The sequence below is a fragment of the Alosa sapidissima genome, chromosome 21 (assembly GCF_018492685.1).
Source record: "Alosa sapidissima isolate fAloSap1 chromosome 21, fAloSap1.pri, whole genome shotgun sequence".
NCBI classification, from domain to species: domain Eukaryota; kingdom Metazoa; phylum Chordata; class Actinopteri; order Clupeiformes; family Clupeidae; genus Alosa; species Alosa sapidissima.
The window spans coordinates 12,828,469-12,855,980 of NC_055977.1; the positions used below are offsets into that span (position 1 = coordinate 12,828,469).

The following is a 27,512-nucleotide window of genomic DNA, read 5'->3' on the forward strand; positions in this document are numbered from 1 at the left end:
CTACAGAGTCAACAAATTCGGGACGTGACCTGCACTAGGAACTAAGTTCCGTCACTGCAATTGTCAGACGGACGGCCAAATATGTTGCACCAGCGTAGTGTCATGCTTTCGTGTTTGACTTGCTAAAATTGGGACTTTTCACAGGATCGGAAGATTGTCACAAACTGTTCTGTGATTTCAGTCGTGGTAATTAGAGGATCTGATTACTGAGCAATTAGATTATGTTGTGTCCAACGTGTAATGAAAGTTGATCTGCATTTCTTACACACAGCTGCTTGGCCAACACTTGTCATAGGTAGACGCTAGGTAGCTAGTTAGCTGAAAATTATATTAAATGAAATACAAACACAAACAGAACTTCAAAATATGATCCGCTGCAAAATTATATATCATATGGTTATCTATTTCTTATTCTTATTAATGGGATGTGTAAAACAACATGTTTTCTTGTCTTGTGCACTTAACCTCCAACCTATTTCAACGAACACTTCGAAGCACATATAGCACATTTCACTTTAGGTTTGAGTTAATGCCAGTGAGCTGTTGGTTATCAAGGAACACTGCTGCATTTGCATTAACCCTTCGTTGTTAATCGTAGCATTTATTTGAAATCGATCTGATGCATGGCTGATTTGACAGGGGCCATGGATACGAGCACAGGAACTCCAGAAACCACTTCTACAAATGGGATTGAAAAAGGCTGTGCCGCGATAAAAACACAGTGAGTTGACATGTTATTTTTGAATCTAGGTTAGGGCTGCACAATTAATCGAAATCACAATCAAACTAATGCAATTAGCTAATCGCAAAAGCTGTAATTAATCACACCAATGGATAATCTTGTCACATGTATGATTTTTATGTTCATATTATCTTTTTTGTGTCTTAAAGTGAAATTTCAGAACATTGAACTGAAGCTTGGCATTCAATAATTATATTGCATCTGTCAGAAAAATGACAATAACATACATTTCCCAAAATCGTGCAGCCTTAATCTAGGTGTAGGCCTTTTGTCATGGGCAAAAACTTAAATCAGAAGGATGAATGGCAGGGGTACTAGTGAAGGTCTCCATTCAGTCTCTTTGACACTATGTAGTGGCATAATAAGCTATATGATCTTCCCTCATAGGTAAATTAGAAGCTGTTAAGTTTGACGAAACACTAGTCAGTTGAATCTTGATTTGTATTGTGGTAGATGCCCTATAGTTCTCTGTCATAACTATACTCAGCTTACTCAGCTTTATTGATTGGACTCATTGGTCTCTGTGCCTTACTTCTGCAGATACCTCACAACCAAAGAGAAGTTTCATGCGCATGTGGATTCAGGGTGGAAAGGTGTCAAAGGCAAGGAGGACAATGAAGCTACAGGTCAAGTGGAGGAGAAGACCGGAGAGCCAGAGGAGAAGAAGATAAAGCTGGATAATGGTGCGCAACAAGAGGAAGACAAACACAACAAAAAGAAATTCAGGGGTCAAAATAAGTCCAGGCCTCACAAAAAACCTCAAAGCTATGATGACCGAAGACTCTGCCCCTCAATCATACAGGTAGAACTTCAGATAAAGAAAGTAGCCCAGTGGGTTTTAGTGTCTTGAATAGGAAAGTCATGCCATAATTTGGAGTAGGTTACTGTATGTCATGGTGAGTTATTCATTAATTAATTAATTAATAGTAACCAACTTCACTCATCCACACAGGAACGAGAAGCAAAATGTTTCTATGGTGACAAATGCAAGTTCTTCCATAACATTGCTGACTATATGGCCTCCAAGCCAGCTGACCTGGGAGAGAAATGCTACCTCTATGACACCTTTGGGAAATGCCAGTATGGCGTGACCTGTCGGTTTGCCAAAGCCCACACCGGACCTGACTTCAAGAACCATGTGAACGAAGAAGTGTTCAGGGCGTGCAAGGAAAAGACAGTCAAGAATAGTCTGGACAAAGACTTGCAGTGGCGTTTACGTAAGAGGCAAGTGCCTTTCAACGCGTCTGAGGCCTACCTGAAGACCATCATCAAAGGCAAACCTCAGGGCAATAACAAGAGTACAGACGCTGCAGAAAAGGACAGCTGCCGTACGGCCGATGCCCAGGATCAGCCCGCAGAAGTGGACAGTGCCGCAAATGTGAAAGACACAGAGGTGAGCTACAGGCACTGGGACCAGGGCCATCAACACAGAGTAGTACTTTGATCGGAAACTAACCTGCCTTATGTGTTTTTTTAATAACAGGGTGGTCAGGGTCAGGAGCTTGCTGTCAAAAGTGTTGGAGCATTGACTGATGTCGACCTTGTAAAGCTGCGTCCTTGTGAGAAGAAGCAGGTGAGTTACTGGATGTTTCTGCACGTGTTTGTTATTTTGTGTACTCATTTGCTTCAGGTGTGAGATTAGGTTTATCAGTAATGTCTCATTTGCGTTTGTCTGACAGGTGGATTTCAGAGATAAGTTGTATCTAGCTCCGTTAACAACAGTAAGTTTGTTTGCATTTCCTGAAGGTCAAGCCATGGCACATAGATATTGGCATTGTTGTTCACAGGGTTTCCCACACTTGCACTTTAGTTGGGCAGGCCGCCCAGGTAAATTAATGGCCGCCCAAGTATAATGCTGCTTCCGCTCTCACTGCTCTTTGCACACAGAGTGGGTGTTTTGAGGAGGCATAATCACTGTGATCAGTGTGTCTAGTTATCTCATTCACAAGACAGACATATCAACAATAAGCCATGTCAATGAGAACACCATCATTTCATTACCAAAGCATTGGGGGGTTATTTTCACTAGAAGAATTTTTTTAAGGGGTTATTATTATTAACCCCTTAAAAACCCCTATTATTATTAACCCCTTATTATTATTATTATTATAAAAAAAGAATCTCCAGGGGGGGCATGCCCCCCGGACCCCCTTAGCTTGGACAGCTACCACCAGAAGTATTATCCAGGGGCGCGTTTCCCAAAACCATAGTTGCTAACTATGTTTGCAACTTTGTTTGTTGCAATGCAATTGCAAGATCTGTGGGAAACACTGTATTCCTTAACTTGGCCTTGTGCATGACACATACCGGTACTCAATTTTGAAGTTGCAGGATGACAACTCCAGCATCTTTCAAAATGGGCCTTACGTTTTAGATGTCTTTCAATAGGGACAAAAATAATAAGGGATTCTGTTCTGATAGTATTATACAGCTGTTTATTCTCATAAACAATTCTCATAATTTTGTCCCTGCTGAACGTTTGGACCTATAACATTTTCAAATGATGTATTTTTGTTCCTTTGCAGTGTGGGAATCTCCCTTTCCGGCGTGTCTGCAAGCGGTTTGGTGCTGACATCACGTGTGGGGAGATGGCCATGTGCACTAATCTGCTCCAGGGCCAGTCTTCAGAGTGGGCACTCCTGAAAAGGCACGAGAGTGAGGACCTCTTTGGAGTGCAGGTCCGTATCCACATACAGTATGTCTAGATCAGGTCTCATGAGTCTAACGCATTGATCATGAGAGTCGAGACACAAACAGTTCTCACACAGATCTCACACAAGCTCACGCCTCACATACCATTACTTGGGTTAACTTTTCAACTTTGCTTCATCCGATGCATGATTTGATTATTGAATAAGAGTTGAACTGATAATGGGATCTGTGAATTTCTTACATGTAGTTTATAGGCTACACATGCACGCAACCTAAAATATGTGTAGTTTTTGAAGATACAATAATGCTCTGCATCAAAATTGCGCACAGTAGTTTAAATGCATCACATAGAGTGTTTTATTTAACAATCAGTAACCGACTGACTGAATGATGATGAATATAATCTAAAACATGCTATTATCAAACAAAAACAATGGACTAATTATTATAATGTAAATGAGAAGACATGAGATGTAATGGCCATTTTATTTTGCTTTTTAATACCACAGTAACAGGCATATTATTAGTATTTGAACATGGCATAGATAACCTGTTAAAGAGTAATATGTAGTATTGGTGTCCACCCTCACCAGGTTGCTAGTGCATTAATGAGCATTAACTAGGGATGTAACGGTATGAAAACTTAACCTCACGGTTATAGTGACCAAAATGATCACGGTTTTTGGTATTATCACGGTATTTTTAAAAGTGTGTTCAATATGTTCAGAAAGCACTGATAGGCCTACACAAGCTGAAATAGTTTCAAAAAGTGTCCCGTTCACTTTTTCATGTTTAATTGGCCATGTGCTTATAGCTTAACTTACCCTACCATGACTTGGATGTTGCTATTACTGTTATTTGGATCCAATGAGTGAGAGAGACCAAAGTAAGTGTTGTGTTCTCCTGATAACGTGAGTGGAATGGATTTAATGTGGACACGAACATAAAAAGACGCAGTGTGGCTAAATGATACAGTGCACGTTTTGCGATGAAAATGTTCCACCTTTTAAAATCAGGTGTAGCCTAATCCGAATTGCAGTTAAAACCATCAATTAGACAACAGAATCAGTAGGGTACCAGTTTTGCTTCATTGTACCAGCCCTACTGTATGTCAAAAGCAGGCTCGGATGAAGCTGGGAAAGATTAAACACACGGTTTCAACACGGCGGTAATCAACCGTGATAATTCTGATATTTCAAAAGAAAATGGTAATTGTTATCGTCAACATTTTTATTACGGTTTATCTTTATACCGGTAATCGTTACATCCCTAGCATTAACACTTTGCCCTTGTAGAGTTTTTGCTTCTGATGTAGTATTTTAATATTTATAACCGACATTTTGACAAGTTTAGCCCTATATAGCCATATCTGGTCTTGGAATAGGATGTATGAACATGAGTCCCACTACACTTGCACACAAACATACAAGATGAACAACAAATTCACAGGATCTTGTTCTTTCAGCTGGAGGGCTGCTTCCCAGACACCATGACCAGGTGTGCTGAGCTGCTCAATAACAACATTGACGTGGACTTTGTGGACATCAACTCTGGTTGTCCCATTGATCTTGTATTCAAAAAGGTATTGTGCCATTCTGTTATATATAGTTTTCATACTCACTCAGGATTGTCAGGGGGATTCTAAGGATTGCCTCTTGATTAGTGGAATAGTTTGTAATTCTGCTGTTTTCCCCCCACAGGGTGGGGGCTGTGGTCTGATGATGAGGACCAACAAATTTGAGCAGATTATTAGGGGAATGAATTCGGTGAGTTCTCTAAAATGACAGATATGAAGAAGATGCAGTATTGAGACTACAAACCTAATTTTAGGTGGCTGATGCCTTCACAGGTTCTGGACGTCCCATTAACGGTCAAGATTCGTACAGGCGTTCAAGAAAAGACCAACACGGCACACAAACTCATCCCAGAACTCAAAAAGTGGGGTGTATCACTAATAACGGTAAAGGATTTGTTTCAACCACAGTCAGATATATTTGTAGATTCCTTATGCTATATTCAGATTAGGCTTCTTGTTTTGAGAAGTTGGCTAGGGTGCTTTTTTTATTTGAAAAAGCAGTTGAGGGAGTTTTTTTACTGCTATAACAACGTGTGCTAATCAAGTTAATGATAGCTAACATATTAGTTTTTCAAACGACTGCAGTAAGGACACGCTGACTAGAAAATTCGGGCCACGTCCAGTTGAGCTCCATAAATGAATGTGGTGATACAGTTTAAAAGCGGCCACTCTACCGAAACGGCTCTGCTGTCTGTAACAGAAGCCTTAAAAGAAGCCAGGGCGACCGCTCGGTCATCAGTACTCATTCTGCTTGACTTATCAGCTGCCTTTGACACGGTTAATCAACGCATCCTTCTCTCTATACTCGCTAACATGGGAATCTCCGGTTCTGCGCTCTCCTGGTTTGAATCCTACCTCACAGGACCCTCATTTAACGTATCATGGCTTGGTCAGCTATCTGCACCTCACCATCTCACCACAGGGGTCCCCCAGGGCTCAGTGCTGGGCCCCTTCTCTTTGCTATCTACACCACCTTCTTGGGACAGATTATCCATTCGCATGGCTTCTCATACCACTGCTATGCAGACGACACACAGCTCTATCTGTCCTTTCCACCTGATGACCCCTTGGTCTCAGCACGGATCTCGGATTGCCTCTCAGACATAGCTACATGGATGAAGGCACACCACCTCCAGCTGAACCTGGACTGAACTGCTGGTCCTCCCAGCTAAACCTACCATACACCACGACATCAACATCAAATTTGACTCCCTGTCTGTTTCACCTACCAGGACTGCAAGAAATCTAGGAGTTGTTCTCGACAACCAACTAAACTTCTCAGATCATGTTGCCTCAGTCGCCCGGTCATGCCGTTTCGCACTCTACAACATACGGAAAATCAGGACTTACTTGACTCAAGATGCTACCCAACTTCTGGTTCAGGCAATAGTCATCTCACGACTCGACTACTGCAACGCCCTCCTGACAGGTCTCCCAGCCTGCGCAGTGAAACCACTTCAGATGATCCAGAACGCGGCGGAGCGCCTGGTCTACAACCAACCCAAAAGGGCACATGTTACCCCGCTGCTCATCCAGCTACACTGGCTACCTATGGGGGCCCGCATCAAATTCAAGGCTCTAACGCTTGCCTACAAAGTAGTCTCCGGTTCTGCTCCCACCTACTTGAATGCCCTCATACAGACATACGCTACCCCCAGACCGCTGCGCTCCTCAGACGAACGACGTCTAGCTCTACCACCGGTACGCTCAGGCCAATCCAAACTTTTCTCATCTGTTGTTCCTCGTTGGTGGAACACACTGCCAGTTCCTACAAGGGCAGGGACATCCCTCTCCATTTTCAAAAAACTCCTGAAGACCCAGCTCTTTAGAGAACATCTCCTCTCATAGCAACACTTACAACAAGTCTTGCTGATCCTAGCACTCACCAGCCGTCTCAAACTGACACGTAACTGTTAAAACCGGCACTCACTGATGCCCTTAATATGACCGCCACTAGCGAAGCGGTCATATAGGGATTGTCAAAGTTCCCCCCACCCCCCCCGTCATCTACTTCCTGAATTTTTGGTCAACGATACCCGGGACACCGAACCACCGGGGCACATGAAATTTGGTGGGTATGTAGCACCACTAGACTTTTACGGAAAAATTTCGTTTCGTCCCCAGGGGCCACTCCCCCCCCCCCCCCCCCCCCCCCGCGCTGGGGCCCCCGAACCGCAAAAAAACCAGTTTTTCCTAAATAACTACCTGAACCGTGGCACCGAGGATGAAGAATCTTTTATGGTATGTTGGTCTCAAGGGCCCACATCAACCTGGCCCATAATCACTCATTTGTGATTTGCACCCCCCCGGTAAAAAATGAAAATGCAATATCATTCTGCTTTTATCGCCCCTATCTTTAGTTAAGATGTTCAGAACTGCACCAAATTGTATGTGTATGATTGACCTGGCATTCTCTGAGGATATGCCAAGTTTCGTAGAATTTCATCCATGGGGGGGTCTAAAAAAAAATAGGTTATGTGTACATTTAGTGACTGTACACTCATTGGCCTGTAGATGGCGGTGCACACATATACACATGCACACACACACACACAGGCACCCACATACTATCGGTATTAGAACGGCCGTAATTTTGTTGGAAGTTAAAAGTGGGTTGGAAAAACAATGGACGCTTCCTACAAGGACTGAAGTTTACCGCAGAGAACGTCTAATAAGGATAGGACGATGTTCACATGAAATGTAATTCCCATTTCTTCTTGAAGCCGAAAAAAATCTGAGGATGTTTATCGGACATGCTTGGTTTTTACTACAGGTACGTTAATCTTATAATATCAATAAGGACCTATGTTACCGTTAGCGTTGGTTGAGTGATGGAGGCCAATTTGATTGATTGCATTTGTAGAAAACTATAAATGCGGTTATGCCAAGCAAATTGATAGCAGCACTGTAATTGTATCTTTCGACTGTCATTTGTTGCACGTGCTACAAAAATCATTCTGTGCAATGGAAGATTTACCAACGTTACACCGGTCTGATACAGTTTTGCCTATACATGCGTGAGACTGAGACGCCTGTTTATTTTGTTTTAAGTGCGTGCAGGATGTGAGAGGGGAATCGATGGGCTTTGATTCCAGCTTGGTAGTTGTAGTCTGTGTAATTAAAAAGCACGTGTGTGTGAAGTATCCAAACAATGACACCTTCATTTCATTATGGCTGCTTTAGCAACACACCTTAAGCTACTGTGTAGTGGGTCCCATTTAGAAGTGGCTACTTCATTCGCGCTTTCCTTGACTCATGGAGCTGCGTGAATTTTATTACAACTTTTCGCCACGATATGGCAGTTTAAGTCCGCTTGATACTGTAAGGCGTAAGCCATTGGTTTCCAAAGGAGATTTTATTTGTGTCGCCAGCATAGCCTATTGACAATTTATGTTGTAAATAGGCCTACTGTACCTGTAGCTTAGGGAAGCTAACAGCTTTCTATTAGGATCTAGTTTGTTAGTTACAGTTTTGTCATAACTCCCTTATGCATTTTTGTATTTAGAATAGCCAGAGCGTGGATATCTCAATCGGAAAATTAAACAATATCGGGTGCCTATGGACTAGGCTGGGTGAACCCAGCCTGATCTGCCCGCTATTTATTTTTTGATTTCTTAAAAGATTGAGCTTGGTCTGGTGAAAGCCAGACTAGCCATGGACCTCAGTTACACAATGCAAGGGAACATGAATCAGCCTATATTTTCACGAACAATAACGGACAATAGCTCTTCAACTTTGGCCCGTTAAAATGTGTATGAACAGTCTAGCGACGCATTTCATCAAGGCCCATTTGGACATGTCAGTTATTTGCACCACTGGTTAGATGTAAAACATCATTTCGTTTCAGACTACTGTTACTAAATTTGTGCATTGACAATAAAGTATTACATGAACTAAAGATGACTAAAATCTTATGTAGAAGAAGAAACATTCACAAAAAATCCATCCATCCAAAAATGACCTTTGTTTTTGATAGCTGTTGAAAACGGCATGGAACTGACAGAGATGTTTTTGTTCATAAATAAATAAATAAATAAATAAATAACATTATGCTGATACCTTTTGCTTTTCCCAAATAGGCCTACAATGTAGCCTACAGGTGTAAGTGACCTTTCATCAATCCAGTTGCAATGGATGAACTGTGATGAACTGCCCTACTTGTGATTGTTTAGAGATTTTAAAGGTTTTATAACAATGCTACATCTTCTTTGGCTATTCTACAATCTATTCACCTTTTCAGCACCAGTAGGCTACTTTCTGTGCAGCCGCACACACACACTCAGGCATGCCAAACAAGCATACACAAAAGTTTCAAGAGTGGAGGATGGAGACAAATTGAAGTGTGATTTATTTTCGCTGAACGGATGTACATGACTGAGCGGCGGTCATATTTTGTACCGCTATGCGGTACATCTAGTTCTTACTGTACTCTAATGTTTTTTAAATTGTCCTAAAATTGTTGAGAATTGCTCTAAAACTTAAACTGTTTACTATGTTGTTAGTCGCTTTGGCTAAAAAAGTGTCAGCCTAATGTAATGTAATGTTTGATTCTTACGTCACATAGCTCATTGTTCTCAAAGTTGATCGTAATTCGTTTCTTCACTGCTATCGTCTCTAGTTCTGCTGGATATGAACATCTCATTACCCAGCTTGTAATTGTAATTGGTCAGCTGTCAAAAAAAAACTAGTGGTGTAGTAGGGTGCTTTTTTGATTTTTTTTTTTTAAACTTTTCTCAACTTTAACACTCTGAGCTGCAGAAAAAAAACACTGGCGACAGCACACAGTCTACTCCACAGGATTATAATGTAAAACGCCGGCAGCTGTGAAAAATAACACTAGTTTGAACACACCCCTATCTTCAGTAAAATAAAGACATTGACTACAACCTTGTGAAATTTAGTTGGTGAAATCTTTAACAATGTATTTTTTTCCCCCTCTCAGTTACATGGTAGGTCCCGTGAACAACGCTACACTAAGCTAGCAGACTGGGATTACATTGACACTTGCTCGAAGTTGGCTAGTCCCATTCCACTCTTCGGTAAACAAAGATGATTTCTAATGTCATTTCCTTTAGAATCATTAAAATCAATCCTATCAATGTGTTGTTTATTTAACCACACATCATCGATGCCAGCTAACGTCATACAGAATCATCTGTTTTGTATTTATAAGAAGTTCCATTAGACACTGACTGGCTGTCGTTCTTTGTGCATAGGTAATGGAGACATTCTGTCCTGGGAGGATGCAATGAAGGCCAGAGAAACTGGAGTGTCGGGGATAATGGTGGCAAGGTACCACATTTCACTGCGCGCAAATTAGATATTGGAAAGGTGTCCGTCGTGAGCACCACTTACAACAAGTCTTGCTGATCCTAGCACTCACCAGCCGCCTTGAACTGACACGTAACTGTTAAAAACAGCACTCACTGATGCACTTATTCTTACTGTACTCTACCGTTTTTTAAATTGTTGAGAATTGCTTTAAAACTTAAACTGTTTACCATGTTGTTAGTCGCTTTGGCTAAAAATGCGTCAGCCAAATGTAAGTAAGGGATAATGTATAGAACGCCGGTCATTATTGGGAAAATAAGTCTTGTTTCGCCCTGAAGGGACTTATTTTCCCATAATGACCAGCGTTCTATACATTATCCCGGCTTTTATACGGCTACTTGCCAAAACGAAATAATAAACTCCCCACGATATGACTTTAGCCTACATAGCCTAGCCTATTTGTTACCCGTCATCGTGGCATTTGCTGAGAAACAAATAGTTCGCAACAACACACGCTGCTGAACTTGAATCAAACATTCTTTAGAACACAGCTGATCAACCGTCTGCTTTCACGTTTGAATGAAGTTCCAGTCCTTGCGTAGTGATATGAAAAACGTATCAGAAGCACAAAACCCGTTGCCATTGACAGCGGTAATTATATGTTTGCAGCGGTAATTACATGAATTTATTTTACCATAGAACGTTGGGAAATCCCATTCAAGTCAATGGGGCGTTCTACTAGCATTGTGAAAAGCCGTATAATAAGTAAGGGATAATGTATAGAACGCATTACTGGGAAAATAAGTCCCGACAGGGTGAACCGGATCCCGACGCGCAGCGGAGGGGTCTTGTTCCGCCCTGAAGAGACTTATTTTCCCAGTAATGACCGGCGTTCTATACATTATCCCGCTTATTACACGGCTTATCAAACCTCTGTCTGTCATGTAGGGGTGCTCTGATAAAGCCCTGGATCTTCACCGAGATCAAGGAGAAGAGGCACTGGGACATCTCCTCCAGCGAACGCCTGGACATCCTGCGGGATTTCACAAACTTTGGCATGGAGCACTGGGGAAGTGATACTCAGGGCCTAGAAAAGACCAGAACCTTCCTGCTGGAATGGCTGTCCTTCATGTGCAGGTAGTGGGTGTGTGAGTGAGATTGAGAGAATTATTGCATCCTTCATGTGCAGGTAGTGGGTGTGTGAGAGGGTGTGTGAGTGAGATTGAGAGACTTATTGCTTTAATCAATAGACAACTATTTTTGTTTTTGCATTGTGTTGCTAGGTGCAAGTATATTTGCATCTTAATCAATGGTCTGTTGAAAGGGGAATTGAAAAATGTCTGGCTCTCAGATCTCTGGACACCACTGTTTTATTTCAAACATTTCATCAGGTACATTCCTGTGGGATTGTTGGAAAGAGTGCCTCAAAAGATTAATGAGCGACCACCTTACTATATGGGCCGAGACTACCTCGAGTGTCTCATGGCCAGTCAATATGTGGATGACTGGGTAAAAATCAGGTGGGTGAGGAGATCAGTAATGTGCTTAAACATACGGTGTATGCGTTACAATTTATATACATTTATACAAAAAAAAAAAGATTTATTGTTTAATACCATTTGAGTAAAAAAAAAAAAAAGATTTTTGTAATTGTGTTCTTTTCTTTAGTGAGATGTTGCTGGGACCTGTGCCGAAGAACTTCAGTTTCCTTCCCAAACATAAAGCCAATGCTTATAAGTAAATGACTGCTGAACTATCACAGTGGTATAGAGAGGTAGTTGGTTTTAAAACAGGTATTCTAACTTGATTGATGATTTGTGTGGCTGTTGATTAGATTCACATAGAATTTCATTAGAGATGATGTTTCCTATCAGAAAGTGGCTTATTATAATTGTAAAGGTTGGAAAGTGGAGATGTGGAGATTGTACAGCTGCTCAAAAACAGCAACAACAATATTGTCAATATTGGAGTCTTTATACCAGTATGTTTTTTGTTTTATTTCGCCAAAAGGCTGTTTTTTTTGTGTGTTTATTTACTGTTTATTTTGCTCAGGTGATATGACTTACTTCTGGACTTCTTGTTGATTTTTGTTGATACTGCTTTATTTGTGTGACAAGAAGTCTAGCCATACTCATTCTGCAAACTTCCTGTCATTAGTGTGTATTTGAATTACAGCCTTTGGTGAGAGACCAGACAATAAAGATGACTTTTCTTTTAATTCTTTTAATATTTAAAAAAAACTCACTCACTCACCTCTACCAGTTAAGATCAAAGAGAAGGGAAGGGAAGAGAAAGGTTGTATAATAATTGTAGGATGCAATTGCTTCATAGTCCTACGTTACTTTTCTGTGCAGCAGTTGACAACACTTCGAATAAATAATGCTTTAGAACTCATAATACAGAGTGTAATTTATTTTCTATGTTGTATTCATGGGTTTCATAGGGTCCCTCAACACAAATGTATAAAATCCAGCACTTAGATTATGAATGCAGACTGCATGGTGCTTTATTAATACTGTGGAAAGGGACCTGATGAAACCCATGAATATCTATGAAGCAGTGTTGCGTGGGTTGATCATAATTGAGCGGCCGCCCGCATCAGTCACCTGCTATTACGAGTCATAAAAAAATATTTTTTTTATTTGGGTCATTTGCGGGCGGGTCAGTTAAAATGAATTTGTGAAATGTGCACCACTGAAGTCTTGTATGGTAAATGAAGTAATTATGGCAATTCCTCATATCCTCATTTAAATTCGGTAAGGATGTGTCGTAGCCTACCGTGCTATCCATAATATGGTAGAATAGAATTCCTCCTCATGATAAGTATCATATCACAACATAAATGATATAGTTGATGACCCTAGTGTGGTCTTATGGTCAGAAAGAAACAGTCAGAAGTGCTGAACTTCAGTGATGTATGACTAAGGTTCTCTTCAGCAGGGAACCCAAGACACTCTACTGGCATAAAAACTACAAAAAGCCTCACTTTTAATATTTCATGTGTAAAGGAAATTATGGAATATGTGGACCAAACATGTTCAAAAGTGAGGTACAGTTAAGAACAAAATTATTAGATAGATAGATAGATAGATACTTTATTGATCCCCAAGGGGAAATTCAAGGGTCTCAGTAGCATACAGACATCACACACAACATGCACTTACAGCAGAAATGGTATAGTATAAGTATAAACATATAACTAAACTCCACTGTACAATAAAGACAGTAAAAGATAAGAAAACTAAATACTAAATACACTATATAAATTAAATGAAGAAAGTCCAATGTGCTTGAGGTTGATCAAGCATAAGACGCTTGTAGTGACAGGGCCGTGACTGGTAAGGTGCTAAAGGGAATGAGTGTCATGGTGAAGGTGCAAACAGTAGTCCAACCATAGTCCTTAGTTATGTGTGCATGGCAAGGTGCTCAAGAGAGTGAGTGTCATGGTGAAGGTGCGAAAAGTAGTCCAACATTAGTCCAACAGTGCAAGAGTAAGGTCTAGAGACCAGCATAAATAATATGGACAAATAGGAGAGTAAAGTATAATGTAGACAAGGTAAAATAAAAAAACTATTTCAGTGCAAGAACAGGTTGAGGTAATAGGGTTATAGCCATTCATTCATTCAGTATTGATCATGTGTGCTAATATAGCATGAAAAACAGTGTAGCAGTAAAACAGTAGTGAAAACATTAGGCTGTGTACATTAGTAAAACAGTAGTAAAACAGTAGTAAGCAGTAGTGGGCAATCAGTACTCAAACATGGACATGGAGAGGGTGGAGAGGCAGACAGCCTAAGCAGAGAAGTCTATCTCTCCTCTTCCCTTTAGTGAGGCATTGAACAGTTCAATGGCCCTAGGAACAAATGACTTCCTCAGCCTTTCAGTTGTGCATGGCAGTGAGCGAAGTCTCCAGCTGATCAAGCTCTTGATAGTGCTGTAGAGCGGATGACATTCATTGTCCAAGATGTTGATCAGTTTGTTTAGGGTCCTTTTGTCAGATATTGAAGTGATGCACTCCAGTTCAGCTCCCACTACAGAGCCAGCCTTCCTTACCAGCCTGTCAAGTCGCCCAGCATCCTTCATCTTTGTGCTTCCTCCCCAGCATACCACTGCATAAAAGAGGACGCTGGCCACAACAGACTGATAGAACATCCTGAGGAGCTTGCTGCACACATTGAAGGACCGCAGCCTCCTCAGGAAGTACAGCCTGCTCTGTCCTTTCTTGTAGAGTGCATCAGTGTTGGCTGACCAGTACAGTTTATTGTCCAGGTGGAGACCCAGATACTTGTAGGTGCTTACCACCTCCACATTGACCCCATCAATGGAGACTGGTAGCAGAGCGGGCTTAGACCTGCGGAAATCCACCACCATCTCCTTGGTCTTTGAAATGTTTAGTTGAAGGTGATTGAGTTTGCACCACTGCACAAAGTCCTCCACCAGGCTCCTGTACTCCTCCTCTTGCTCGTCCCTGATACACCCCACAATTGCAGTATCATCAGAAAACTTCTGCATGTGGCATGACTCGGTGTTGTAGCAGAAGTCAGATGTGTACAGGGTGAACAGGACTGGAGAGAGCACAGTTCCCTGTGGCGCTCCGGTGCTGCTGATCACAGTGTCAGAGAGGCAGTTCTTCAGTCTGACGAACTGTGGTCGCTCGGTCAGGTAATCTGTAATCCAGGTTACCAGGTGAGCGTCCACACCCATCTGCAAGAGCTTGTCTCCCAGTCTGAGGGGTTGAATGTTGTTAAAAGCACTTGAGAAATCAAAGAACATGATTCTCACAGCACTTTTCCCCTTGTCTAGGTGAGAATGTGACCTGTGTAAAAGATAAGTGATGGCATCGTCCACGCCCACTTTCTCCTGGTATGCAAATTGTAACGGGTCTAGTGCATGGCGTACCTGGGGTCTGAGCATACCTAAGACCAGTCGCTCCATTTTTTTCATCACATGTGATGTTAGAGCGACAGGCCTGAAGTCATTAAGCTCACTGGTGTGTGGTTTCTTGGGGACGGGGGTGAGACATGATGTCTTCCACAGTGTTGGAACTTGTCCGAGACGTAGACTCCAGTTGAAGATGTGCTTCAGTGGCTCCCCCAGTTCAGCAGCACAGGCCTTGAGCAGCCTTATTCATAGCCTAATTCTATTCATACCCCTGGCAAATATTGATTTAATGTTGATTTTCTCTTGACCAATATGTTTGTTCTGAATGAAAATTACACTGCCAAATGGTTGTAAGACAATGTGGTAGAAACATGGAAACATTTGATCTTTTTTTAACATTTTTATGAAAAATGGCATGTCCACAATTATTCATACCCTTTTAAAATAATCACTAGAAACCTCTTTATTTGCAATCAAAGCTCTCAAAATGGTTCTTATAATACATACCAAGCCTCTCCATGTCTCCACAATGATTGTAGATCGCACCTTTTTAGCTGCAATCCGGGTTTTGAGGCAGGAACGATTATTTGCCATCACTCTGGCCTTGTACTCACTTTTTTGATGGATTGAGGTCTGGACTCTAAAATATGACATTGTTCTTTGTTAACCATTTCTTGACTTGTTTGGCTGTATGTTTTGGATCATTGTATGGTTTATGGTCCAATGATGCCTATTGGGGCAGGTCTCTTGGCACACTGCCTGATCTTTTCCTCCAGAATCTCAGTGTAGCATCTTGCTTTAGTGTTACCGTTTACTTTGAGAAGGTCACCAGGTCCCCCTGGTTGAAAAGCATCCCAAAATAATACTTTTCTAACCCCCACAATTGAAATGGACATGGTGTCATTGTAATTTAATGGTTCTTTTTTATGCCAAAATCAGTGAAAGCTAAATTTTTTGTCCAGGTGTGCCCTTATAAAGGTTTAGATGAGTTGTGCATTTTTGGAGAAGAGTGATCCATGATCAGCATCCAAGATGACCAAGTGATCCAATTTGAGATGGAGTGAACATTTCAACCACCATTTCAAAACACCATCCACAATGTGGACAATAGCTATAGAAATGTATAGCCTGGCTAGCGCCACCACTTCTCAATGAGACGTGGTCTGGGAACCAAACGTTCATTTTCTCGTATTTGAAAAAAATGCCCAGATCCGTTTATTGGGTGCCACGGATGTCTATCAAATGCGTCTGTGCATAGCTCATCATCGTCTTGCTTTCCCCCCTGTTCTGTGATTGGTTCCCTATCTCAGGCGAAAATTTGCTCCATGGTCTCCAGGCTGCCTTAGCAGCGTGAATCAAATCGCGCGCAAGGCAGCATGGGAACACCCAGGCTAAGAAATGTATTCGTTTTGGGTGTTTTTCAGACAATGGGACCTGGTGAACTTCTCAAAGTAAACGGTAACACTAAAACAAGGGGCAAATTGAGAATTTTGGAGGAGAAGATCAGGCTGTCTGCCAAGAGACCTGCCCCAATAGGCGGCATTGGACCATTAAACCACACAATGATCCAAAACATACAGCTAAACAAGGCAAGAAATGGTTAACCGAGAACAATACCAACATTTTAGAGTGGCCCAGCCATAGTCCATAGTCGTCAAGTGAGCACAAGGCCAGAGGGATGGCAAATAATCGCTCTTGACTCAAAACCCAGATTGCTATTAAAAAGGTGCAGTCTAGAATCATTGTGGAGACATGGAGAGGCTTGGTAGTTATTATAAGAACCAGTTTGAGAGCTGTGAATGTAAATAAAGATGTTTCCATTGATTATTTAAAAATTATATGAATAATTTTGGACACCATTTTTCATAAAAATGTTAAAAAAGATGAAAATGCTTCTTTTTTTGATTCCATGTTTCAGAACAAACATATCGATAAAGAGAAAATCAACATTGAATCAAGATTTGCCAGGGGTATGAATAATTTTGTTCTTAACTGTAAGTAGTAATCCGTGCATGGTAGCACCATTCTTCAGGGTGTAGCCCTCAGCACACAATTTCCACTTTTGTACATAAGTAAGTAACTTTTATTTATATAGCACATTTATCTATGCACAGAGTGATATGAATGTTAATTACACAGACGTGTGTGCAAGGTTAATGGTGCACTACAATCATGGTATTGCAATTAATAAATGGTTAATTAATAAGTGTAACGGTAAGTGTTTGTATTAAATGGCTAAATTACTTCCTTTCTTTAATGTCAGCACAATGTTTGGACAAGTCACATTTGTAAGTTCCCTTAAGTGGATGTTTTATTTTCAGAGATAGCTTTAATGTAGGGCTTCTCTCGAAACTAATCAGGGGCAGGAAGCAGTTTCTTAAAAGGCCCTTAACGCGTATATACCCGCATAAGCTTAATTTTTTCCTTTACTTCTACCACAATAAAACTTTACACAATGAAAGTCTACATGAAAAGTAAAACATTTTGTATTAGAAGTTTGTTTGAAAATTAATTTAAATATGCAAATGAGCAATATACTAATTGCATATGCCCAAAATACAACCTAATGGGGTTATTTTTTCCCCCATGAAAAGTACATTTTTTGAAGTTTCTTGGAAAACTCTTTTTTAAATATGCAAATGAGCTCAACACTAGACGTAAATGACTTATGGCCACGAAGCCATAAAGTCACAAGTAGAAAAAACAGGGACCAAATAACTAACATATCACTTGCCACAAAAAGACTTATATTGACCATAAGAATTGATTGCACAATCTTGCCTCCAGTTGCTTTCTAAATTCTTTTTTTTTTCATTATTTGCAAACAAGCCTTACCTAACGACATTCCCCCACAGATGACATCAGAATAAAGTCAGAATAGCCATCTTAGTCATTACAAACTCACGGTTGCCTGATGCAGTCCTGCCTCTGAAAAGCTAGAAGTCACCTAGATACTACTCAGGTTTAGGAACTTAACATTCATCTTTTTACCACCATTTCCAACTGACATGTGATCTGGTAGTTTGCTGAAGTCAGATGTTAGTGAAGTGCTCACAGTTTAGATCTTGGATGTGCTGCAGGGCAGAACAGCTGGTTGAGGGAATACATGTCTTGTTGTGTGAACCTTGAAAATGAAAAATCTCTGAGTTATGAGGCTGTAAAAGTTTTGAAGTCATCAACTCGTATTAAGAAATTATAATTTTACCTACTTTTTTATTTTTTCATTATTGTTATACCTCAGGTAAATCCCTTCTCTTTTTAAGATTCAGTTTCCTCTTATTGCATACCACTATATGTGCATGTGTGCTCACTGACTCTAATGTGTGCTCACCTACTCTAATATACTGTATGTGTGCTCACTGCCTTTAATGTGTGTGTGCTCACTGCATCTAATATATGTGCGGTCACTCCATCTAATATGTGTGTGCTCACTGACTCTAATATGTGTGTGCTCACTGACTCTAATATGTATGTGCTCTCACTGCATCTAATATATGTGTGCTCACTGCCTCTAATGTATGTGTGCTCACTGCCTCTAATATGTGTGTGTGTGCTCACTGCCTCTAATGTATATGTGCTCACTGTCTCTAATGTATGTGTGCTCACTGCATCTAATATGTGTGCGCTCACTGACTCTAATGTATGTGCGCTCACTACCTCTAATGTTTGTGTGCTCACTGCCTCTAATGTGTGTGCGCACTGCCTCTAATGTATGTGTGCTCACTGCATCTAATATGTGTGTGCTCACAGTCTTTAATGTATGTGCACTCACTGCCTCTAATGTACAGCTCTGGAAAAAAATAAGAGACTACTGCACATTGAAATGAGTTGACGGTCATATTCAAAATGAAGAGACCACTGTAAATTTGAATATGAATGTCACTCAGCAACCGTAGGATGACATCAGAAAAATATGCAGCGGTCTCTTAATCTTTTCCAGAGCTGTATGTATGCTTACTATGTGTGTACTCAATGTATGTGTGCTTACTGTTTTTAATGCATGTGTGCTCACTGCTTCTAGTGTATATGCTTTCTGCTTCTAATGTGTGTGTACAGTAGGCCTACTCGCTGTTCAGTATGGGATATGACCTATGGAATAGGTTAAAACATGAGAATGGATCAAATGCAGAGGTCAAATTTCACTTCACCTAGTGTGTGACTAAGTAAAGACTTAAACCCACAGCATTAATTAGCAATTAGTCTTGATGGCCAAAAAACTTAATGTGTATGGTAAGCGTGGTGGGGTGTGGTATTCCAGTAAGTACTCCATTTTGATAACAGTAATCTTGCTTGACATGATGGTAAATTAGAAACATTCCATTTATCTGTGTATCAGAATCTTTCTTCCATACAAACTATGACTCACCATTTGACATTGAGTATCCATTCAGTAACCTGAAACATCATCATCAACAACAGCAAAAAATGAAAATGACCTTTAAAAAGCCCACAAATTTCTTAATTGGGGGTGAACAATGCTAGGACACAAGCAGTATCCTGCATATCCTAAACAAATTAATATCAAACACCGGAAAATAAATCTGCACAAATCAGTCACAAATATGTAGTTAAAGTGGGATACTCCACACCTCATCCAGTTGAAGCTGCACAATCAGGTGTTTCACAACGGTAGGGTGGTAGAGTGTTAAAACCAAAAAAAACAAACTAGAGCACACATAAAGTCTTTACTAGTGCAAGCAAAAATTACTAATGATTCAACACCACTGTATCTTCGAAGACAGTGGTGTCAAAACGTTAGTCATGCACCAGTCCGTTTTCTTTGTTTCACAAATATGTAATTGGAAAAATACAGTAATAGTAGTAACAGCACAGTGCAGTTTCAAGAAACACTATGAGTTAAAAGATATCCCATAATATCTCACAATCAGCACATTTCTCGTCAATGTTATCTAATGTTATCGGTTTTATTTTGCAGACTGCCAAAGTACAGTACGTGGCATGTGACCTGCACATACCAGCTATGTGACATCAAAAATATGTCAGCTTGCTGCTCATTGGCTAATGTCTTAGTGCCGAATGCAATTTAAGGCCTGGTGGTCACCTAGCGTCTTTACTCCAGTTTTCTGGTTCAGGTAAGACCACCTCTGTGATACTGTTGAGTCGCCTTGTGTTACCTTTACCTAGCAAACAAAAGCTTTAACTCACACAGATATGTGAACCTACCAGTGCAATGTAGAGAACCATTTGGCTCTGGCACTTTCATTGTCATTCCAGGGACTTTTGGTTGTGAAAGAAAGTAACTGAGGAGAAAAAAAAAGGTGGAACTGCTTATTAGATCCAGTCATCCAGAGGCAAAACACTAACTACCAGGATTGGATTTCCTTACTGGGACATCTGAGGATTACACTGTGCTTTTTAGCAACAAGTAGGCCTACACAAACTAAAACAGTCAATTGGAGCAAGCAAGCATTTCCCCAACGGCTCCAAACTAGTCGACGGAGATAAACTAGGACTAGGATATAAACGAGGGCCTATTTCATGAAGACAACAAACACATGCTGAGGTCTGTGTTCATGACTGATTATTTTTTTCAGATATTCGGAGAGAACCATCATCTTCTGTAGCCATGGAGATGAGAGGGATACTGTCTTGCTTTGCCACTCTGCTTCTTGCTGGTATGTCTAACCCAATATCATTTTATACAGTTGGTCTTCATATAAAATAAAAGCATGCTATTCATATTTGTCATATTTGTTGGTCTTTGATTTGGTTTCAGTATTGCAATACACCTTTGTGCTCCTGAAGCAGGATGTTGATTATTATAAATTATTTCTTGCTCTGTCCAAGCCACTAGTGTTTGTTTCCCAGGATGTATAGCTTTTTTTTTTTTTAGGGGGGGGGGGTGCAAATCTTTAAGAGATCTGACAATAAATATTGTGAAAAATGCACTCACAGTCAAATTCAATCAAATCAAAGAGATATAAACATGTATTTTCTTTAGAATGTCTTTTATTTGTCTACAGATGCATGCCCAAACTTTTCCTAGGATTAATTTCAGATATAGGCCTCTTACACACCATATTCTAGTGTTATTCACAAACTACATGAATTACATTAGAATTACATGGGATAAAATTAACAATTAATTTACTTGAATAGACAATAAATACGAATGAGTTAGACACGTATATAAATAAGATAGAAATAATACCCTTAATTCATAGCTGAATGTAGTGGCAGATATATAACTATGGTATTAGAACACACATGCAGTCACCAGTGTATAATACCTGTAAGATATATGAATAAATATATTATAAATATTAGTCATGATAATCAGGGCTGACACTAATAAAAAAATTAAAAAATTTCCAGGCCATGTCTTTGCGGGACCACCAGTTGCTCCCACGGACACAGGGGTCTGCTGGGTCATAGGGGACCCTCACTATCGCACGTTCGATGGCAATTTCTACAACTTCATGGGAAGTTGCTCATACGTCCTGGCCAAGAACATGGATGTGGACGCCACCCACCCAGCTTTTGAGGTCATTGCGAAGAACGCGAAAAGTGCAGACTCCCTCCTCACTGTCAGTGAGGTGACCATTAATGTCTATGGCAACGTTTTTAGAATAGTGCGCAAGGAAATCGGCTTGGTCTGGGTGAGTTCATATTCTTTACTTAATCCAAATTCTAACTGAAGAGCAATGTGAGTTACAAAATGGTGGTTAAAATAAATAATTCTTGTAATTCCTAGTTCAATGATGAAATGCGGAATCTGCCTCTCAGCCTACGGCTTTCTTCACAAGGAGAGATCAGTCTGCAACAAAGCGGTCTGTCTGTGGTCTTCTGGACAGACTTTGGGCTGACTGTCCAGTATGACTGGAGAGAGTATGTGAAAGTGACCGTGCCTAGCAGCTTCATGGGAAGAGTAGGTGGCCTGTGTGGTAACTTTGATGGAAACAAAAACAACGATCTCATCAACCCAGACGGCTCTGTGGCAAAAAGCATTGAGGCCCTGGGGAAGAGCTGGAGGGTAGCAAACCAAAAGGATGAACAGGATTGCAAAGATGAGTGCACCGGCGACTGTGGGGGCTGCAGCTGGTGGAGGCGTACAAAGGCTGATGTGTTCTGTGGTGTCATGACTCCAATTCTAGATCTTTCCTTTAAGGACTGCCATGCAGTCATTGAGCCACACATCTTCTTTGACATGTGCAAGTTTGATTACTGTCGAGGTAGTGACATGAAAAACTACATCTGCAACATGTTGGAAGTCTATACAGATGCCTGCCAAAGAGCTGGGGTCAAGGTCCACGACTGGAGAAAATTTCAACACTGTCGTAAGTAGCCATAAGATAACTAAAACTAGTTGTCAGCTGACATTGCTCAGCTGACTTGAGCAATAATTCTCAATATATTTTTATTAGTTCATCAGAGTTGTATTTATAAATGTGATGTCTACATGAAATGCACTTGAGATGCTGGTGTCTGAGCAGATGGTTCAAAAGCACTTATCTTCCCTGCAGCATCTCCTGCATGTCCAGAGCACAGCCACTTTGAGTACTGTGGGAATGCCTGTCCAGCAACTTGTGAAGATCAGTCTGCACCTTCCTCATGCAAAACCCCATGTGTCCAAACATGCACATGTGATGAGGGCTACTTCCTTAGCGGAAACAAATGCATACGCAAGGAGGAGTGTGGCTGCCAGTATAATGGGCATTATGTCCAGCCAGGAGAGACCTTCTGGGGCGATGATCAGTGCACAGAAATAATAACTTGCACCTCAGGAAAAATTACAAGAGCGAAGTCCTCCTGTGGTCTTGGTAAGACTTGTGCTGTGAAGAACAGCGTTAGTTCCTGCCAAGCTGTTAAATCTGCTGTCTGCACTATCTCGGGTGACCCTCACTACAACACCTTTGACCATGTAAAGTACGACTTCATGGGAACCTGCACCTACACAGCCTCTGAGAGCTGCCATCTGGACGGTACTGACCTCACCCCCTTTACTGTTGTGGTGGAGAATGAGAAATGGTACGCCATGTCAAATGATCCCAAAGTGTCTGTGGCTAAGCTGGTGGCTGTGACCATTTATGGTAACACCATAATCCTGCGCAGGAATCAGGTTGGACTGGCCATGGTGAGTACATCTAGCAAATTATACTTTACATCAGTTTGCAGGGGGTCAGCAACATTATCTCTGGAGTTTTATAACCACTAGACCCCTGGTTGATCTTGCATACACAATGACCCCCCCCCCAAATTACCTTAAGAACTAGTACTTGCATGGGGGCATACCGTATAGAAAATATCACAGTCCTTCCAGACATTTTTTCTGTTGATAAGTGACTTATCTGATAGTTCTTTTTCTAAAAGCAATTATTATTATTTTCAACACAGGTGAATGGAGCCATTATGAACCTCCCTGTGAACCTCAATGATGGACAGATTGTCATCCAGCAAATTGGTGCCAATGATGTAATCTCAACTAACTTTGGGTTGAAAGTGACCTATGACTTGGTGTACCATGTCACTGTCACAGTTCCTGATACATACGCTGGCAAGACCTGCGGTCTCTGTGGCAACTTCAACGGCAAAACAGACGATGAGTTTCAGCTCCCTGATGGCAAAATAACCAAAGATGTGACCGCTTTTGGGTCCTCATGGAAAGTTGGTGTGCCTGGTGTAGTTTGTGAGAATGGCTGCGAAGGTGACAATTGTCCCAAATGTCCAGCAAGCGAGAGGCTCAAGATTGAATCTGAGTGTTCCATCATCACTGACCCCAACGGACCCTTTGCAGCATGTCACAATGTTATTGACCCTGCATCCTACTACCGAGATTGTGTCTATGATGTTTGTGTGACAGAGGGAATCCAGATGCTTTGTCACAGCATTAATGCCTATGTCATTGATTGCCAAGATGTGGGAGTTAAGGTCTTGAACTGGAGGACACCCAACCTATGTCGTATGTATTGCACAATTATATTAATTTTGTATTTTAAAAGGTATCCTCTTTGTTCAATTTAACACATTGCCATGTTCTAGACATAGATGTCTATTTTGACCATCTATTATATTTTTATACTTGACAGTATCGACATAAGAGTGACATGACACTGTCATGAACGTGTAATAAACAAGTCATAAACATTTATGACATAGCGCTTCTGTTATTAAGTGACATTCGGTTTTTGTCATAACAAGTTAGGGTTAGGTTTAGAGTTAAGGTTAGGGTTAGAGGTTAGGATTAGGGTTAGGGTTAGGGTTCATGTGTCATGACAATGTCATGTGTTCATGACAGTGTCATGTCACTCTTATGTCAATACTGTCAAGTAAAGCGTTACCCTATTTTGTCAGTCCTAGCGAAGGTTGAATTTGAATATCTCTCATTGTGTTTTCCTTTCTCTTTTTATTCTCATCTTAAGCCCTGACCTGCCCAACAAACAGCCATTACAGCATCTGTGCTTCACCCTGTAAGACCCCATGTCCTGGGCTTACCAGCGTTACCTGTGCTGATGTCTGCGCTGAGGGATGTGCCTGCAACACCGGCTACTACTTTGATGGAACAGGTTGTGTACCACAGGACGAGTGTAGTTGCTACATCAACGGAAAGACCCTCAAGGTATGAGACCATTAAAAAAGCACTCCAACTTGCTTTTTTAGTGATAGTGAATATATTTATACGTTAGTATGACTAAAAACATATATATCTATTGATTTTTTTTCTCAGATTGGAGAGACAGTGGTGGCCGATGACTGTACTGTCAAATATATTTGTCCTAAATCTGGACATGGCCATACTGAATCCATGTCTTGTGCCATTGATGAGACCTGTGAGGTTAAGAATGGCATTCGTGGATGCCATGCCAAGCAGTGCATTATGGGAAATAATGGGGTTTTCACCACCTTTAATGGCAGAGTAGCAGATGTGGGAAGAAAAGACAGTGGAATGTATGATCTGGTGACAACCTGTGACAGCACCACAACAGAGGGGTGGTTCCGGGTCTTGATGGACCTGCAATCCTGTGGGCAGACTGGTCCAGTGATTGCTGTTGGCATCGCTGCCTTCTTCGATGGTGCATTTATCACGGTCAACAGCCAGTTTGAGACCTGGGTGAGTCTATTGGAAATATCATAAAACCAGGAGTTAATGTGTGAATCTGTGTTGTGCCTCATTGTAAAAAAATAATTGTATAAAATATAAATCATGTCAATTGTAAAGGCTGGAGATTAGAGTTATTACAGATGATGTACCGGTAGTAGAAGTAGTCCCAGCTTACTTCTGCCAGCTGGTGCTCCTCTACTATGAAATGTGCTATTCCCATGTCACAGGGATGCCAGTCTCTTTGTACACTCTTAAAATTAATGTGTGTGGACATACTCCACAGGGATTCATTCAGGGCTTATGTTAAAATTGTACTGAAAAGGGTTGCATCAATCATGGTACGTTACTCACTGAGTTACTTTCCAGAAATCTAGTAGCATAGAATGTGATGACACAGTTGAACTCTTCTTACTTCATAGGGACCCTGAGGACTAGAGTCTATTATCCTTGACTGATCACACATTTTCATTTTTTACAGGTTAATGGATTGAGGGCAACTCTGCCCATCAAGCTGGAGAACGGGGTTTCCATTCAAGTAACAAACGACCTGCTGGTGATCGAGAAGAAGTCTGCTGTTGTTGTGTCTTACAGTCGGTCACAGGAGATCACAGTGACCGTCAGTGACAGTGTGGCAGAGCAACTGTGTGGAGCATGTGGAAGGCCAGCTGAGAGCCTTTCAGTCTCCGTACAGAGCAACGTTTTTGAATGGTCACCAGTACATTTTACAACGTGGTAAGTTGACATCATGTGCACCACTGTAAAGTTGCTATCATGTGCACCACTGTAAAGTTGCTATCATATGCACCACTGTAAAGTTGACATCATGTGCACCCAGTGGTGGACTCAGACTTTTTGAAGGGCAGGGTGAAAAAACAAAAAGGGCACATATCTCACAACATGGGGCCCCATGCAAAAAGGGCACATATCTCACAACATGGGGCCCCATGCAAAAAGCCATGATGTATCAAGCATGGAGTGAGCCACTGGGCCCCTGGGCAGAGACATGAAAAACTTACCCAGCATGATTGTCACACATAGCATTACCTGGGTAATTTGATTGAGGGCCCCCATTTAAGTATCAGGGGTGAATAACATAACCCATTATATATGATTGAGGGGCCCAATTCAGACATACAGTAAATGTACCATTTTTGGGTCATTTGAAACAGAAACAGTAAAGCTAAAACTCATAGTCTCATAGTTTTTAATTCCTTTTTACCTTCCCCTAGAGGGCACATGGTAAGAAAGACTGTAGGGCACTACATCTCATTATACTGGGATCTGTTCCTTTCCAGTGCAAGGGCACGTCATAGTGCTGCAGTGCACTTCATGATTTTTTTTCAGAAAGGCACCTATAGGGAAGCTCAACTATATATCCCATTGTAAGGGCACCTTTCACATATTTTCCACTGTAGGGGCATCCATTAGGAGATTTGCCTAAATTGATGCAAGTAGGGACACCCTTTACTTCACTGCTTCACATTTTATCCACTAGAGGAGCACCTACGTCGGCACTTCTTTATGCTCTCTCACATGTAGTGCAATATACAGGGCTGCATTCTACTGCATTCTGCACAGGAAGTGACACCCTTTGGAACGCTGTCATGTAAGAGCAGCATCGAGGGCACTCCTTAATGGCACCCCATTCCAATGGACACACATAGGGAACGCCAAGTGCAGACTATATTAATTATAGAGAGTCGCATTACATTTACAACACTAGAAGCGCACTCATTAAGACACATTCTTCAAATTGATTGTTTGAAGTGGCACTAAATGTTTTTCTCATGTAAAGACCAGTCAATAGGACATTTTTGAGGGCATTTAGTGTGCGACCCTCCTCTGAGTCTGCCAGTGTTTGCACCACTGTAAAGTTGATAGTGGAATGAAGATGGTGGAATCACCAGAATTTAAATGGACATTTTATAATTTTCCTCTGAAGAATATGATAATGACTAGAAATAGATTAGTCACTGGAAGAAACTTATAAAACATTGATTTTGTGTTTTATTGGAGCACTAAATATAGAGAGCTTTTTAAATCAAGAAACAGCTTGTCTTGTTTATATAACTGCTTAATATATTCAGAGTTAGAGGACATGAACAAAAGTCCATGTTCATTGATGTCAAGAATTATTTGTTTCCTTCCATTTTCAGTCCACAGTGAAGAATCACAGAACCAAGGATTCATCATGAGGATGCCAAAGAAGCTCACATCTCCAACTGAGTTAAAAAATTAACCAGTGATGATGAACATGCCCTAATGAGATAATAAAATGGTGCAAAAATCATAACTGCCATATCTGTTATCACCAGTTACAACTTTTACTG

At 41.0% G+C, this 27,512-nt stretch overlaps 2 protein-coding genes across 2 annotated transcripts; both read left to right on the forward strand.

The window, feature by feature from the left end:
• Positions 1-35: 35 nt before the first annotated feature.
• dus3l (dihydrouridine synthase 3-like (S. cerevisiae)) lies at positions 36-12,635 on the forward strand. The gene is made up of 15 exons (XM_042076301.1): positions 36-186; positions 640-721; positions 1,283-1,544; positions 1,695-2,135; positions 2,226-2,315; positions 2,422-2,463; positions 3,268-3,420; positions 4,860-4,976; positions 5,095-5,160; positions 5,244-5,354; positions 9,913-10,009; positions 10,187-10,262; positions 11,190-11,378; positions 11,633-11,761; positions 11,910-12,635. The coding sequence occupies exons 2-15, from the start codon at positions 645-647 to the stop codon at positions 11,980-11,982; spliced, it is 1,923 nt and encodes a 640-aa protein (XP_041932235.1). The 5' UTR covers positions 36-186; positions 640-644; the 3' UTR covers positions 11,983-12,635.
• A 10,119-nt stretch (positions 12,636-22,754) lies between these two features.
• On the forward strand, positions 22,755-27,512 carry LOC121695454 (IgGFc-binding protein-like). Its single transcript, XM_042076313.1, has 6 exons — positions 22,755-23,217; positions 23,478-24,042; positions 24,503-24,699; positions 24,808-25,191; positions 25,661-25,914; positions 27,339-27,512. The coding sequence occupies exons 1-6, from the start codon at positions 23,020-23,022 to the stop codon at positions 27,346-27,348; spliced, it is 1,608 nt and encodes a 535-aa protein (XP_041932247.1). The 5' UTR covers positions 22,755-23,019; the 3' UTR covers positions 27,349-27,512.